We start from the raw sequence: 16,034 nt of genomic DNA on the forward strand, positions 1-16,034 counted from the left end.
TTTAATATGCGCTTTGAATGACATATCCTGATCAAAAATGACTCCAAGATTTCTCACAGTATTACTAGAGGTCAGGGAAATGCCATCCAGAGTAAAGATCTGGTTAGACACCATGCTTCTAAGATTTGTGGGGCCAAGTACAATAACCAGTTTTATCTGAGTTTAAAGCAGGAAATTAGAGGTCATCCATGTCTTTATGTCTGTAAGACAATCCTGCAGTTTAGCTAATTGGTGTGTGTCCTCTGGCTTCATGGATAGATAAAGCTGGGTATCATCTGCGTAACAATGAAAATTTAAGCAATACCGTCTAATAATACTGCCTAAGGGAAGCATGTATAAAGTGAATAAAATTGGTCCTAGCACAGAACCTTGTGGAACTCCATAATTAACTTTAGTCTGTGAAGAAGATTCCCCATTTACATGAACAAACTGTAATCTATTAGACAAATATGATTCAAACCACCGCAGCGCAGTGCCTTTAATACCTATGACATGCTCTAATCTCTGTAATAAAATTTTATGGTCAACAGTATCAAAAGCAGCACTGAGGTCCAACAGAACAAGCACAGAGATAAGTCCACTGTCAGAAGCCATAAGAAGATCATTTGTAACCTTCACTAATGCTGTTTCTGTACTATGATGAATTCTAAAACCTGACTGAACCTCTTCAAATAGACCATTCCTCTGCAGGTGATCAGTTAGCTGTTTTACAACTACCCTCTCAAGAATCTTTGAGAGAAAAGGAAGGTTGGAGATTGGCCTATAATTAGCTAAAATAGCTGGGTCAAGTGATGGCTTTTTAAGTAATGGTTTAATTACTGCCACCTTAAAAGCCTGTGGTACATAGCCAACTAACAAAGATAAGTTGATCATATTTAAGATTGAAGCATTAAATAATGGTAGGACTTCCTTGAGCAGCCTGGCAGGAATGGGGTCTAATAAACATGTTGATGGTTTGGATGAAGTAACTAATGAAAATAACTCAGACAGAACAATCGGAGAGAAAGAGTCTAACCAAATTCCGGCATCACTGAAAGCAGCCAAAGATAACGATACATCTTTGGGATGGTTATGAGTAATTTTTTCTCTAATAGTCAAAATTTTGTTAGCAAAGAAAGTCATGAAGTCATTACTAGTTAAAGTTAATGGAATACTCAGCTCAATAGAGCTCTGACTCTTTGTCAGCCTGGCTACAGTGCTGAAAAGAAACCTGGGGTTGTTCTTATTTTCTTCAATTAGTGATGAGTAGAAAGATGTCCTAGCTTTACGGAGGGCTTTTTTATAGAGCAACAAACTCTTTTTCCAGGCTAAGTGAAGATCTTCTAAATTAGTGAGACGCCATTTCCTCTCCAACTTACGGGTTATCTGCTTTAAGCTACGAGTTTGTGAGTTATACCACGGAGTCAGACACTTCTGATTTAAAGCTCTCTTTTTCAGAGGAGCTACAGCATCCAAAGTTGTCTTCAATGAGGATGTAAAACTATTGACGAGATACTCTAACTCCCTTACAGAGTTTAGGTAGCTACTCTGCTCTGTGTTGGTATATGACAATAGAGAACATAAAGAAGGAATCATATCCTTAAACCTAGTTACAGCGCTTTCTGAAAGACTTCTAGTGTAATGAAACTTATTCCCCACTGCAGGGTAGTCCATCAGGGTAAATGTAAATGTTATTAAAAAATGATCAGACAGAAGGGAGTTTTCAGGGAATACTGTTAAGTCTTCTATTTCCATACCATAAGTCAAAACAAGATCTAAGATATGATTAAAGTGGTGGGTGGACTCATTTACTTTTTGAGCAAAGCCAATAGAGTCTAATAATAGATTAAATGCAGTGTTGAGGCTGTCATTCTCAGCATCTGTGTGGATGTTAAAATCGCCCACTATAAGTATCTTATCTGAGCTAAGCACTAAGTCAGACAGAAGGTCTGAAAATTCACAGAGAAACTCACAGTAACGACCAGGTGGACGATAGACAATCACAAATGAAACTGTTTTTTGGGACTTCCAATTTGGATGGACAAGACTAAGAGACAAGCTTTCAAATGAATTAAAGCTCTGTCTAGGTTTTTGATTAATTAATAAGCTGGAATGGAAGATTGCTGCTAATCCTCCGCCCCGGCCCGTGCTACGAGCATTCTGACAGTTAGTGTGACTCGGGGGTGTTGACTCATTTAAACTAACATATTCATCCTGCTGTAACCAGGTTTCTGTTAGGCAGAATAAATCAATACGTTGATCAATTATTATATCATTTACCAACAGGGACTTAGAAGAGAGAGACCTAATGTTTAATAGACCACATTTAACTGTTTTAGTCTGTGGTGCAGTTGAAGGTGCTATATTATTTTTTCTTTTTGAATTTTTTTGCTTAAATAGATTTTTGCTGGTTATTGGTGGTCTGGAAGCAGGCACCGTCTCTACGGAGATGGGGTAATGAGGGGATGGCAGGGGGAGAGAAGCTGCAGAGAGGTGTATAAGACCACAGCTCTGCCTCCTGGTCCCAACGCTAGACAGTCACAGTTTGGAGGATCCAAGAAAATTGGCCAGATTTCTAGAAATGAGAGCTGCTCCATCTAAAGTGGGATGGATGCCGTCTCTCCTAACAAGACCAGGTTTTCCCCAGAAGCTTTGCCAATTATCAATGAAGCCCACCTCATTTTTTGGACACCACTCAGACAGCCAGCAATTCAAGGAGAACATGCGGCTAAACATGTCACTCCCGGTCTGATTGGGGAGGGGCCCAGAGAAAACAACAGAGTCCGACATTGTTTTTGCAAAGTTACACACCGATTTAATGTTAATTTTAGTGACCTCCGATTGGCGTAACCGAGTGTCATTACTGCCGACGTGAATTACAATCTTACCAAATTTACGCTTAGCCTTAGCCAGCAATTTCAAATTTCCTTCAATGTCGCCTGCTCTGGCCCCCGGAAGACAATTGACAATGGTTGCTGGTGTCGCTAACTTCACATTTCTCAAAACAGAGTCGCCAATAACCAGAGTTTGATCCTCGGCGAGTGTATCGTCGAGTGGGGAAAAACGGTTAGAGATGTGCACGGGTTGACGGTGTACACGGGGCTTCTGTTTAGGGCTACGCTTCCTCCTCACAGTCACCCAGTCAGCCTGCTTTCCCGACTGCCCGGGATCCGCCAGGGGGGAACTAACGGTGGCTAAGCCACCTTGGTCTGCACCGACTACAGGGGCCTGGTTAGCTGTAGAATTTTCCACGGTGCGGAGCCGAGTCTCCAATTCGCCCAGCCTGGCCTCCAAAGCTACGAATAAGCTGCACTTATTACAAGTACCGTTACTGCTAAAGGAGGCCGAGGAACAACTAAACATTTCACAACCAGAGCAGAAAAGTGCGGGAGAGACAGGAGAAGCCGCCATACTAAATCAGCTAAAGGCTAGTAGCTACGCAACCTAGTGGATTCCTAAAAACACGCAAAGTGAATAATGTGTAAATAATTTAGAGGTGATTCAGCAGAAGGAGTGCTTTAGTTAAGGCACCAGACAGGCCATGAAGCAGCACAAGTAACGCACGGCAACAGCGAACGCACAACAACGGTGCAAAAATAAAATAAAAATCCACTAGACAGGCTGTGGAGCAGCACAGGTAACGCACGACAACAGTGGTAGAAAATAAAATAAAAATCCACTAGACAGGCTGCGGAGCAGCACAGGTAACGCACGACAACGGTGGTAAAAAAAAATAAAATAAAAATCCACTAGACAGGCCGTGGAACAGCACAGGTAACGCACAACAACAGTGGTAAAAAATAAAATAAAAATCCACTAGACAGGCTGTGGAGCAGCACAGGTAACGCACGACAACGGCGGCAAAAAATATCAATCTATCTTTGTTAGTTGGTTATGTACCACAGGCCTTTAAGGTGGCAGTAATTAAACCATTACTTAAAAAGCCATCACTTGACCCAGCTATCTTAGCTAATTATAGGCCAATTTCCAACCTTCCTTTTCTCTCAAAGATTCTTGAGAGGGTAGTTGTAAAACAGCTAACTGATCACCTGCAGAGGAATGGTCTATTTGAAGAGTTTCAGTCAGGTTTTAGAATTCATCATAGTACAGAAACAGCATTAGTGAAGGTTACAAATGATCTTCTTTTGGCTTCGGACAGTGGACTTATCTCTGTGCTTGTTCTGTTGGACCTCAGTGCTGCTTTTGATACTGTTGACCATAAAATTTTATTACAGAGATTAGAGCATGTCATAGGTATTAAAGGCACTGCGCTGCGGTGGTTTGAATCATATTTGTCTAATAGATTACAGTTTGTTCATGTAAATGGGGAATCTTCTTCACAGACTAAAGTTAATTATGGAGTTCCACAAGGTTCTGTGCTAGGACCAATTTTATTCACTTTATACATGCTTCCCTTAGGCAGTATTATTAGACGGTATTGCTTAAATTTTCATTGTTACACAGATGATACCCAGCTTTATCTATCCATGAAGCCAGAGGATACACACCAATTAGCTAAACTGCAGGATTGTCTTACAGACATAAAGACATGGATGACCTCTAATTTCCAGCTTTTAAACTCAGATAAAACTAAAGTTATTGTACTTGGCCCCACAAATCTTAGAAGCATGGTGTCTAACCAGATCGTTACTCTGGATGGCATTTCCCTGATCTCTAGTAATACTGTGAGAAATCTTGGAGTCATTTTTGATCAGGATATGTCATTCAAAGCGCATATTAAACAAATATGTAGGACTGCCTTTTTGCATTTACGCAATATCTCTAAAATCAGAAAGGTCTTGTCTCAGAGTGATGCTGAAAAACTAATTCATGCATTTATTTCCTCTAGGCTGGACTATTGTAATTCATTATTATCAGGTTGTCCTAAAAGTTCCCTAAAAAGCCTTCAGTTGGTTCAGAATGCTGCAGCTAGAGTACTGACGGGGACTAGCAGGAGAGAGCATATCTCACCCGTGTTGGCCTCTCTTCATTGGCTTCCTGTTAATTCTAGAATAGAATTTAAAATTCTTCTTCTTACTTATAAGGTTTTGAATAATCAGGTCCCATCTTATCTTAGGGACCTCGTAGTACCATATTACCCCATTAGAGCGCTTCGCTCTCAGACTGCGGGCTTACTTGTAGTTCCTAGGGTTTGTAAGAGTAGAATGGGAGGCAGAGCCTTCAGCTTTCAGGCTCCTCTCCTGTGGAACCAGCTCCCAATTCAGATCAGGGAGACAGACACCCTCTCTACTTTTAAGATTAGGCTTAAAACTTTCCTTTTCGCTAAGGCTTATAGTTAGGGCTGGATCGGGTGACCCTGGACCATCCCTTAGTTATGCTGCTTTAGACGTAGATTGTGGGGGGGTTCCCATGATGCACTGTTTCTTTCTCTTTTTGCTCCGTATGCATCACTCTGCATTTAATCATTAGTGATCGATCTCTGCCCCCCTTCACGGCATGTCTTTTTCCTGGTTTTTTCCCTCAGCCCCAACCAGTCTCAGCAGAAGACTGCCCCTCCCTGAGCCTGGTTCTGCTGGAGGTTTCTTCCTGTTAAAAGGGAGTTTTTCCTTCCCACTGTTGCCAAGTGCTTGCTCATAGGGGGTCGTTTTGACCGTTGGGGTTTTTCATAATTATTGTGTGGCCTTGCCTTACAGTGTGGAGCGCCTTGGGGCAACTGTTTGTTGTGATTTGGCGCTATATAAGAAAAAAGTTGATTGAGTTGATTGAAGTTGACTCCAGCCGTGTGAGCCGTATGTGTTGGCGTTGCTGGAGTGGTGCTGGTTGGTTATGCTGGGCGTTTCCCAGGTAACCTCTGCACCTGGGGGGGGGGATGGGGGGGTTCGGGGGGGTGTTGTTTTTTTTTTTTTGTTTGTTGATTCCCTTTTCCACCTCCGGCTTCAGCGCGCCTTTGAGCCGTCTGCCATCGGCGTGGCTGAGGTTTGGGGCAGTGGGATATACCCGCAGCTGGTGGCTGGTTTGGAAGTCGGAGGAGTGGCGCCGTTTTGTGCCGTCTGCCATAACCGCTGTTCCACTCCTCCCGGTTGACTTCTGGGGTATAGTCACAGTTGGTGACGCTGGACGTGCTTCCAGTTCCAACTGCGCCAAGGGGGTGGGGTTGGGGTTGTTTTGTTTGTATGTTTGTTTTTTTTTCTTTCCTTTTGTTTTTCCCCCCAGTTTCCGCCCTCAGGGTTTGACTGTGGTGTCCTCTGGGGGGGAAAGGGCTGTGGGTCCATCTAGCCATAGACGGCCGGGGCTGGGTCCGTTGGTCATGAGGGGAGGCGTCTCCTGGGGTTGATGGAATGGTCCTCTGGGAGGCGCTGGGAGTCCCCGTGGGTGACGTTGGATCCCAGAGGGACCTCGGCTGTGGTTATTACTCCTGGAGCTGGCGGGCTGTCCTCTGGGGGGTGTTGGTCCCTACATGTCGTTGGGGGGGGGGGGGGTGTTTGCATTTTTATTTGCAAGCTTAAGTTTGGGTTTTTTCTTTTCTCCCCTTCCCCGGGGTTTGATGGAACGGTCCTCTGGGGAGGGGGTGTTAGCATTGTTATTTGCAAGCTTAAGTTTGGGTTTTTCTTTTCTCCCCTTCCCGGGGTTTGATGGGACGGTCCTCTGGGAGGGGGGGGGGGTGGTTTGGTTGTTTGTTTGTCTTTTTTGTTTTATGACTAATCAGACTGAACATGGTTGGACAAAGGCTGACCGCACAGGTTTAAGAACTCCTGGCCACACCTGTGCTAAGTGACTGACAGAAACAAAGGCAAAGATGCAGCCAGAGGAAAAGACATCAACCGTTCTGTTAAATGAAGATTCTGTTGGAAGACCAATGCAGATACGGTTTCCAGCCATGGTCCCTGGAGGGGGGTGTTTCTCCAGGGCCAGGTTTGTGTGGTCACCGGGAGGCTTCCCGTGAGGGTGGGGTGCTGTTGTGGCTGGCGTGCCTGGCTGGCTTTTGTGTGTCTTTTGTTTCTGTCTTTTGGTTTTCCTCCCAGGTGGTGCGCATTTGGGACTGAGTGGCTGTGTAGCTGAGTTTATCAGGACCTCACCCTGATCACCTGAGGCTGATCACCTGCGGCTCGTCAGGACTCACAGCTGTGGTGCATCTACATGGATTGGAACATGGTGGCATTTAAGACTGGAGTACACAGTGTGTATTTGCCAGAGACTCGACCTTGTGACCAGACGGGTGAGATCGTCGTCTCTAGAGCCATCTCCCATCAGTGGATGAAGAGAACGTCCAGGTTTGATGCATGGTCTGTGAAAGAGGAGGGGGTGAGGTCTCACGCTCGTCAGCACACTTCCTGAGGTACGTTTGGTTTTGTGACTAACATTTATACAGTCAGTAAATGTGGTGTCCCTCACACCTTATTATATTGAGCTGTATGTTAGTCGTTTAAATCAGCTTCCACTGCAGTGGAGTTTTGTGAACGGGGTGTTCTATGCCTGCAGGGTGGGAAGCTGATTTGCAATTAAGCCAGGAAGTGTTTGCTGTTTGTACACCTTTGAGTGGTCTCTCTGTGTGTTGAGTGTGGACTCACATAATGATTTCTTCTTTCACAGACTCGGTTTGTCGCGGCCACCTGGGGGGTGTCGGCGGGGTCCTTGGGTCCGAACAGTTTTCTGGCTCCGAACCGTTAGCGCTGCTGGGAGCGCACCGCAATCCACCACGCCAGACCGCGCACTCTTTTGTTGTTTTCGTATCACTTCACTGTTATGTTTATTAAACTCTGTTATCCTTTGTACCGTGCTCTGCTTATTTTATACTGGGTCCTTCAAACGCTGGTCGGTTCTCCGGGCTGCGTCCGACACATAACACAGGGGTTTTGTTTATGAAGAGTCGACCTCCACGCCGCAATGTGGGTCAGGTGACTCCAGGTGTCTCACCAATGTAGTAGATGGATCCATTGTTGCAGCCCAGGATCAACAAGGACCCAGCGGTGTCGTAACTGCTGATCGGAACCACATCCTGGTTCTGTGGGGAACATAAAGAAAGTCGGCACAATTATTTTCAGTGTTACTTCACGTCGACAGACAAATGGTCACATCAAATCTGTTGAGTTATGGTTGCTTCACTGTAAATCGGAGCACTTTGTGAGGAAGCTGACATTCTCTCGTTCACAGATTCTGCTGTTCTTTCACTTTCCCCAGCAATATTTTGTCTTCCTGGGTGGGTGATTGACCTCACAACCTTATGGTATCTAGCTTGTTTCTTGAACCTCCATACGGTTTATAAATTGCTGGTGCAGTTCCTCCAAAAAGTATTCACAGCGCTTCACTTTTTACACAATTTGTTATGTTACAGCCTTATTCCAAAATGGTGTAAATTCTTTTTTCCCTCAAAATTCGACACACAATACCCCATAAAGACGATGTGAAAAAGGTTTTTTTTTTTGTTTTTTAGATTTTTGCTAATTTATTAAAGAAAAAAAACCCTAACAAAATCACGTGCCCATAAGTATTCACAGCCATGAAGTTCAACACTGAGCTCAGGTGCTTCCTGGTTCCACTGATCATCCTTGAGATGTTTCTACAGCTTAACTGGAGTCCACCTGGGGTAAATTCAGTTGATTGGACATAATTTGGAAAGACATACACCTGTCTACATATAAGGTCCCACAGTTGACAGTCAGAGCACAAACCAAGCATGAAGTCAAAGGAATTGTCTGAAGACCTCAGAGACAGGATTGTCTGGAGACACAAATCTGGGGAAGGGGACAGAAATATTTCTGCTGCTTTGAAGGTCCCGATGAGCACAGTGGTCTCCATCATCTGTAAATGGAAGAAGATCCACCAGGACTCTTCCTAGAGCTGGACGCCCATCTAAACTGAGTGATCGGGGGAGAAGGACCTTAGTCAGGGAGGTGACCAAGAACCCGATGGTCACTCTGTCAGAGCTGCAGCATTCCTCTGTGGAGAGAGGAGAACCTTCCAGAAGGACAACCATCTCTGCAGCAATCCACCAATCAGGCCTGTATGGTAGAGTGTCCAGACAGAAGCCACTCCTTAGCAAAAGGCACATGGCAGCCCACCTGGAGTTTGACAAAAGGCACCTGAAGGACTCTCAGACCAGGAGAAACTAAATTCTGTGGTCTGATGAGACAACGATTGAACTCTTTGGCATCATGTTTGGAGGAAACCAGACACCATCCCTACAGTGAAGCGTGGTGGCAGCATCATGCTGTGGGGATGTTTTTCAGCAGCAGAAACTGGGAGACTAGTCAGGATTGGGGGAAAGATGAATGCAGAAATGTACAGACACATCCTGGATGAAAATCTGCTCCAGAGCGCTCTTGACCTCAGACTGGGGTGATGGTTCATCTTTCAGCAGGACAATGACCTTAAGCACACAGCCAAGATATCAAAGGAGTGGCTTCAGGACAACTCTGTGAATGTTCTTGAGTGGTCCAGCCAGAGCCCAGACCTGAATCTCACTGAACATCTCTGGAGAGATCTGAAACTGTCTGTGCACCGACGCTCCCCATCCAATCTGATGGAGCTTGAGAGGTGCTGCAAAGAGGAACGGACCAAACTGCTCAAAGATAGGTGCACCAAGCTTGTGGCATCATAGTCAAGAAGACTTGAGGCTGGAATTGCTGCCAAAGGTGCATCAACAAAGTATTGAACAAAGGCTGTGAATATTTACATACATGTGAATTTTAATTTTTAATAAATTTGCAAAAATCTAAAAAAATAAAATTGTCATTATGGGGTGTTGTGTGTAGAATTTTGAGGTGAAAAAAAAATGTGCTGTAACATAACAAAATGTGTAAAAAGTGAAGGGCTGTGAATACTTTCCAGATGCACTTATTGGCATCTTACTGGCAGACTGTTCATTGACCAGTCGATGAACCCGTCGGACACGTCAGTATTGCCTGACTCTGACCAATGGAATTTTTCAGTCTGTTGTAACGTATTACTCAGAGTTTGATTTATTTACAGTCAGCTACTCTCCATCTCGCCATGTGTTAGTCTGGTTCACCTGTACACTTCAGGGTACGTTTAGTCTCTGTGACCTGGCCTTAATGAGGACTCGAGTGATCCTATCTGAACTGTTTCATCAGAGTGGCCACACCCATCATGCCAGTTGTTCCCTCCATGCCCACCTGCCAGTGTTTGGTGACTGCGTTCCACACACCGACCCTCCCGGTGTGGCTGGTAGCAATCAGCTGGTTACCAACAAAGAAGAGCGCCTCCACTGGCACATTCAGACTGAAGACACCTGTGGAAAAAGACACCGTTTTGAAAAGGAAGAGATCTGATATTTACTAAAAAAAAATCAAAAAAAATCAAAAATGAGATCAAGAGGGCGGAGCATGTAAACTCGCCTCTGATGCTCATCGACTACAATGATAGTGTTCTGAACCCACCTCAGATATTTAGCTTTTATCTTCAGTATCTACAACACAGAGTTTTTCTGTTACATTTTGACAGTGGTGGGCACAGTTCCGCTAATCCACTAACCACTAATTATCGAAGCTAATGTTTTCATTATCGGATTAGCTTTTCAGATAACTTTGAAAAGCATCATCGGACCAATTATCTTCCGATAAATTTTGGTCCGATAATTTTTAAATCGCTAATATGTTTTAGCAGATAAAGTTAATCAAGCATTAACAGTTAAAAACCTTTGTTAAGTCTGATATCAAAGATTTCAGTGCTTGCCTGTTAAAGGTTTTGTAGTCAAAAAACTGCTCTATTCACTGTAAACAGAGGAGAGCTAGTTTCAGCAGAAACCACTCTATCCTCTGCAGTCAGAGAAGAACTGGTCACAAGATCATTCCTCATGACACCATACCAACTCACTGGCAATATCACCCAAGTCATCCAGAGGCATACAGTTTTAACTTATGGTTAAAATTTTAACCAAACAAATTTTGGACAAGTTATTTAAATTAACGTCACTTCTGAAGTTTTATAAAGCGAAAATATCAGCTATATGTTTTAGTTTTAAAGTACTGCACTAATTTTGAAGGTTTTAGTGTGGACATGCTGTGTTCAAGTGGTGCATTGTGGGTAATCTCAGTACATTCACAACAGGAGAAATGCATTTGAGACACTCTGATCAGGCTCCACATGGACAACAGCATTAAACTCTTTGTATATTGTGCCTAAAACACTCATGAATATATTCTCTGGGTTTATAGACGTTACTTGTTATTGTATTTGTTTTAAATGTCAGAAGAAGCTCAGGTTGCTTATCTAATATTTTCCTGTTTGCTCTATAGTCTCTACTGCCATCTACTGGCCAGTAGTGTTTATGGCAGTATTCGCCCTATGTATTGAGATATCCCATAAATTATAATTCTTTGCGCGCCTGATAGTTGTTGCAGCCTCTTGCTGCAGCTAAAGAAAAAAATCTACATTTTGGATGGATAATGTTCATTTACAATTGTTGTCATGGATTCTGTTGTTTAAACCGCAGAATTCTCTGGCGCTAAAAAAAAAACCAAAAACAAAACTGTATGCAAAGGATTATGGGTAAGTGTCTGAGCAGCTGGGCACCAGTAGATGGCAGTGTTCTATGCATTTTGACCCCAGTTGCATCAGACGGTTGTCAAATCACAACTTGACTTAGTTATGGCTTTAACAAATTGCTTCTTTTTTTCTTTTTTTTTTTTACATATAATTAAAATGGCATATTTTACAAAAGCACATTTAAATACCAACACACACGTCACGTCACATTAACGTGTTGGTTTTTACATATGTAGAATGAATGAGTCAACCAATCAGTGTTAGTGAAGGCTCATTTTCCCATAATCCCTTTGGCGTCTGTCTGTGTTTGTTACAGAACTGCAGAATTAGTGCATTATTTAAAATTAAAAGATATGCGTTATATTTTAACTTTGTACATATGACAGAATTGACATTAATGGAGTTATTCTATTGGTATTAATTTTATTTATAAACCAAACCATAAGTCAGCACTGCTTTATTTTCCAAGACCTCTGCCTCACGGTGACACTGTTATTGAGTAGAGAGTTGAGCTTCACTGCTCCTCTCAACTGCTTCACTGCGAGGAGCCATGTAGTAAACAGGAGCTTCCAGCAGGGGGCAGGACGCTCAAAGACAGAAGTGCTGACTCATTGTTTGGTTCTGTGGTCGCCTTTGATGCTACCAGAAGCGATCATGGTGCTAAAACTCAAAATCAGCTTGTTAGTAGTTGCAAGTGTATCGGAGACAATACTGGAAGTTATCGGTTATATGTAGTTTCCAATAACTTTTTGGGTGGTTTATTGGTTTAGCTTTATTCACCTTATTCAGGAAGTCAGGGTGGGCGGCTCCATTTTGTCAAGCAACTTCCTGCTTGCTACTGTGTCGATGATAGCTACGTAGGAACACAGTACGTTAGAAGTGTCAAAGCGTGATCAGCATAAATTGTTCAGTTCGTGGGTGCCACAACAACTGGAACAAGAGGAAACTATCACTTTCAGAGCAATGTTTTGAACATGGAAAGTAGAGATCTGAGTGCTGTGGACGAGCATTAAACTTGTTCCCTCCTCCATCGAAAGATGAGGCTCTCCGGTGCTCGCTAAAGGCGCTGAATTTGAAAAATCCACCCAGACGTCACTATGTCTGTTCTTTTCATTTTATGGAGAACAAAACCCACACCACTGGATCTTTACCCAGAGAAATGGTTGGACTACAACGCTCCGTTGAAGATGCCACGGCGGATGCCAGTGGGACAAACAGGTAAGCTGTGTTTGTAGGTTTGTAGCATTTTCTGGTGTTTGATACAACCAAGCACTGCATGAAATAACATCATACGTATATTAACGTTACGTAATCTTGGCATTACGGTGGTACTACTTATCAGGTAGTATTTTAACTTGATTGTGCTTTTATATGAGCTTCAGCAGCTCTGTGCGGCACGGAGCACGTACTTCCTCATAGCCAAACCGTCCACGCCAAGTGACAACACAAAGTAGTTAAAAATAATCGAGGGTCACTTTTTCATGTCCTCTTCCTGCTCTGTTATGACCCGTGGGTGAGCCAGAGTCGATTCCTTTGAGTTTTTCAAAAAGATTTTTGTTTCTACCCATCTAATATTTTCTGTTGTTCTGTATTGAAAACACCGCTCACCGGAAGTCCTAAGACAAAAGGGAAATGCCTCTGTTGTAAAAGTGGGCGGGGCTGAATAAGGTGAATAAAAGATAACTTTTCAGTTAGCTGATTATCTGTTATCGAAGCTAACTTTCTGGTTAGCTGTGCCCACCACTGCATTTTGACGTCACAAATCTCTGTTAGAGGTATAAATCAAAAATTCATTTTCAACAGTTGAAACGCAGCTGGAAAGTTACCAGCAAAAAAATCTACATGTGTCAGCATGAGTTCTTACCCAAAATTCTGACCTTGTTCTCAGAATGGTGGAGCTTTTTCACATGATGACTTCTTTTAAAAATCAGACCTCAACAGTTCATTCAATCAAAAAGTGATGACACAAATGTGAAAAGTGAATTTTTAGGGTTTATGTGAAGCTGAAGTTCTATTTCATTCCTCCTGACCACCAGAGGGCGGTGCTTTAGCACCTGGATAACTACATGTGCGCAGCACAGAGGTCGAGAATATATACCAACAAAGTCACACCATTGAATGTGACCTGGGTGACGTCACTGGTTGTCTTTATATACCAGACGCACCCAGCGCTTGCTTCTTTTCTACATTCTCGCATTCTTAGAGGTTGAGAACGCATTTAGCTGTGATTGCCGCTCTCGCTTGTAGCCTCGCAACCCACCTTCGGTTGGAGCTACGTGCACTGCACACGTCCTCCAGAGGCTGCGAGACACGGCTTCACCGTTTTTTGTATTCTTTGACGCCTGTCGTGAGTACACCTTCCTAAACGCCGGGTGCGCACCTTGCCGCTGCCCTGCTGGATATTTTACTCTGTGCACATTAGCTGTGCTGTTTCGATGAAAGCTGGCTATTTGTTTAGTTGTGTCGCTAACCCCGTTAACTACGTGGTAGTGTGTGTATCAGAACCAGTATAGTGTACTGTGTTGGGCTTGCCGTGAGTGTTTTCCACTCCTTGAAGTACTTCGTCTGCACTGCCGCCATTTGCTAAGTTTAACAGCTCTGCTAGCAGCTAGTGTTGTCGTCGTTGCTCTAAGTGACTTAGCACTTGGGCTGTGAGTTTTTTTCGGCTGTGTGCATCGTGTTATTACTGTGGCTGTGAGTGTTTCACGCTCCGGGCCTTGTATTAGCTTTTACACTGTGAGTGTTTCAAGCTCCATGCCTCGTGCCGAGTCTGCGGCTGGAGTGCTTCACGCTCCGTGCCTCGTGTCGAGTCTGCGGCTGTGAGTGCTTCACGCTCCGTGCCTCGTGTCGAGTCTGCGGCTGTGAGTGCTTCACGCTCTGTGCCTCGTGTCAAGTCGACGGCTGTGAGTGCTTCACGCTCCATGCCTCGTGTTACTATTTACACTGCGTGTGATTCACGCTTTGTCTTTCCATTTGTAACCATCAGGGCTTGCGTTAGCCATCTGCACACAGTCCACAATGTTGACAGGGCCTTTGTTGCATGGCTGTAGTACCTGTTTGGCTCCCCTGAGCCCAGATGATGGACATATGTTTTGCCCCTCCTGTCTTGGGATCGGACACCTGAGGGAAGCCCTGACTGGCGATGCCTGCCTTAATTGTGCCAGCATGCCACTGGCAGAGAGATCTGCCAGACTTGCGGCATTGGAAAGTGGAATATCTAGTGCGACTTTGGCCTCCAGCCCCAGGAAGGACCCAAAGCGCCGTAAACGCCCACATGCAGGAGCCCCTTCTGCTAAGAAGGTTACTCATGACCATGCTTTGGCTGAAAAGGTCGAAACGTTGACTTCTGAGTTTGCTCAGATTAAGTCCTTGCTTCTGAATCTACAGCCTAGGGATGCACTGACAGTTCCTGTTGTCCCTAATGAGGCTGATCAGACCAATGTAGTTACTCAGCAGGAGGACGATGTCATGTCTACTGCTGCAACTGATTCCTTGTACATGACAAGTGATATCAACTGTGTGGAGGATGAGGATGAGAGAAGTCTTTCTCCAAGCCATTCATTAGTGGGCTCTCATACCTCCGAGGCAGAGTCCATGCCGCAAACCGAACCTGGACTATCCTTTGTCAAGCAAGCTGTTCAGTTGGCTTTATCCAGGCTTGGGGTCGACAATCCCCCTGCGGAAACCACGGCTTCAAGGGCCTTTTTCAAAGTCACTCAGAAGCCTGAGTTCAACGTTCCAGTTTCACAACCATATATCGAGGAGCTCCACCGATGTTGGGCGGACCCCAAATCATTGACCCATCTATCACATGACTGCAGAGCCCTTAGCTCTATGTGTGATTCAGCGCAGTATGGTCTGAACCATATGCCCGCCGTTGACAGCATTATTGCGAACCTGGTTGTGGCTCCAGCTGATGCTGCTCGGCCGGATGCCCGCTGCCCATGCCCTCAGTGTAGGGTCATTGATGACCTCCTCACCAAAAGCTATGACATAGCTGCTCACATCGGTCGCCTAGGCAACTCACTGTCCCATTTAGCCCTTGCCCTCTCAAAGTCTTTGAGGGAGGCAGAGGTTGATGATGCTACGCAAAGTCTTAGTGATGCCTCACTCCAAACCTTTGCTTATATGTCCAGAGAGCTTGGCAGACTGATGTCAACCCTTACCATCACTAGACGTCAGGTGTGGCTTGCGCAGTCCCCCCTTTCCGAATCCTGCAGAGGCACACTCCGTTTGCTGCCGGTTCTTCCAGGCCAAGTATTTGGACCTGCGGCCCAACAAACTTTAGAGCATGCTGTCGAGGCTAGTAAATCTCTGCAACAGTTTGTTGACCTACACCGCTCTTCCAGACCTCAGCCAGTCAGACGTGCTACAGCTTTTCACTCTACATCCAGGCTTCCGCCGACTCCCAGAGCTGCACGTGCTTTTGCAGTTGAGGGCCAGCTCTCCCAGCAGCCTGCCTTTCGTGAGCCTATGGGCAGACCCCCCAGAACTGAACGGTTTTGCAGAGCTTCCAGTAATCGCGCCCAGAGGTCCTCAGGGATGCGAGGCAGAGGTGGTCGGGTCTGACTGCCAATGTTTGGCCCCCA

At 44.6% G+C, this 16,034-nt stretch overlaps 1 protein-coding gene across 1 annotated transcript in view; it reads right to left on the reverse strand.

Moving 5' to 3' along the window:
• The window catches only part of shkbp1 (SH3KBP1 binding protein 1), a 154,027-nt gene that overhangs the window by 62,916 nt on the left and 75,077 nt on the right, over positions 1-16,034 (reverse strand). Inside the window, exons 9-10 of the mRNA XM_034165286.1 lie at positions 10,074-10,189; positions 7,855-7,942 (exon numbers count right to left, since the gene is read on the reverse strand). Of these exons, the coding sequence (XP_034021177.1) occupies positions 7,855-7,942; positions 10,074-10,189 (204 nt within the window). The remainder of the gene's footprint in view (positions 1-7,854; positions 7,943-10,073; positions 10,190-16,034) is intronic.

The sequence above is a fragment of the Thalassophryne amazonica genome, unplaced genomic scaffold (assembly GCF_902500255.1).
Source record: "Thalassophryne amazonica unplaced genomic scaffold, fThaAma1.1, whole genome shotgun sequence".
NCBI lineage: Eukaryota > Metazoa > Chordata > Actinopteri > Batrachoidiformes > Batrachoididae > Thalassophryne > Thalassophryne amazonica.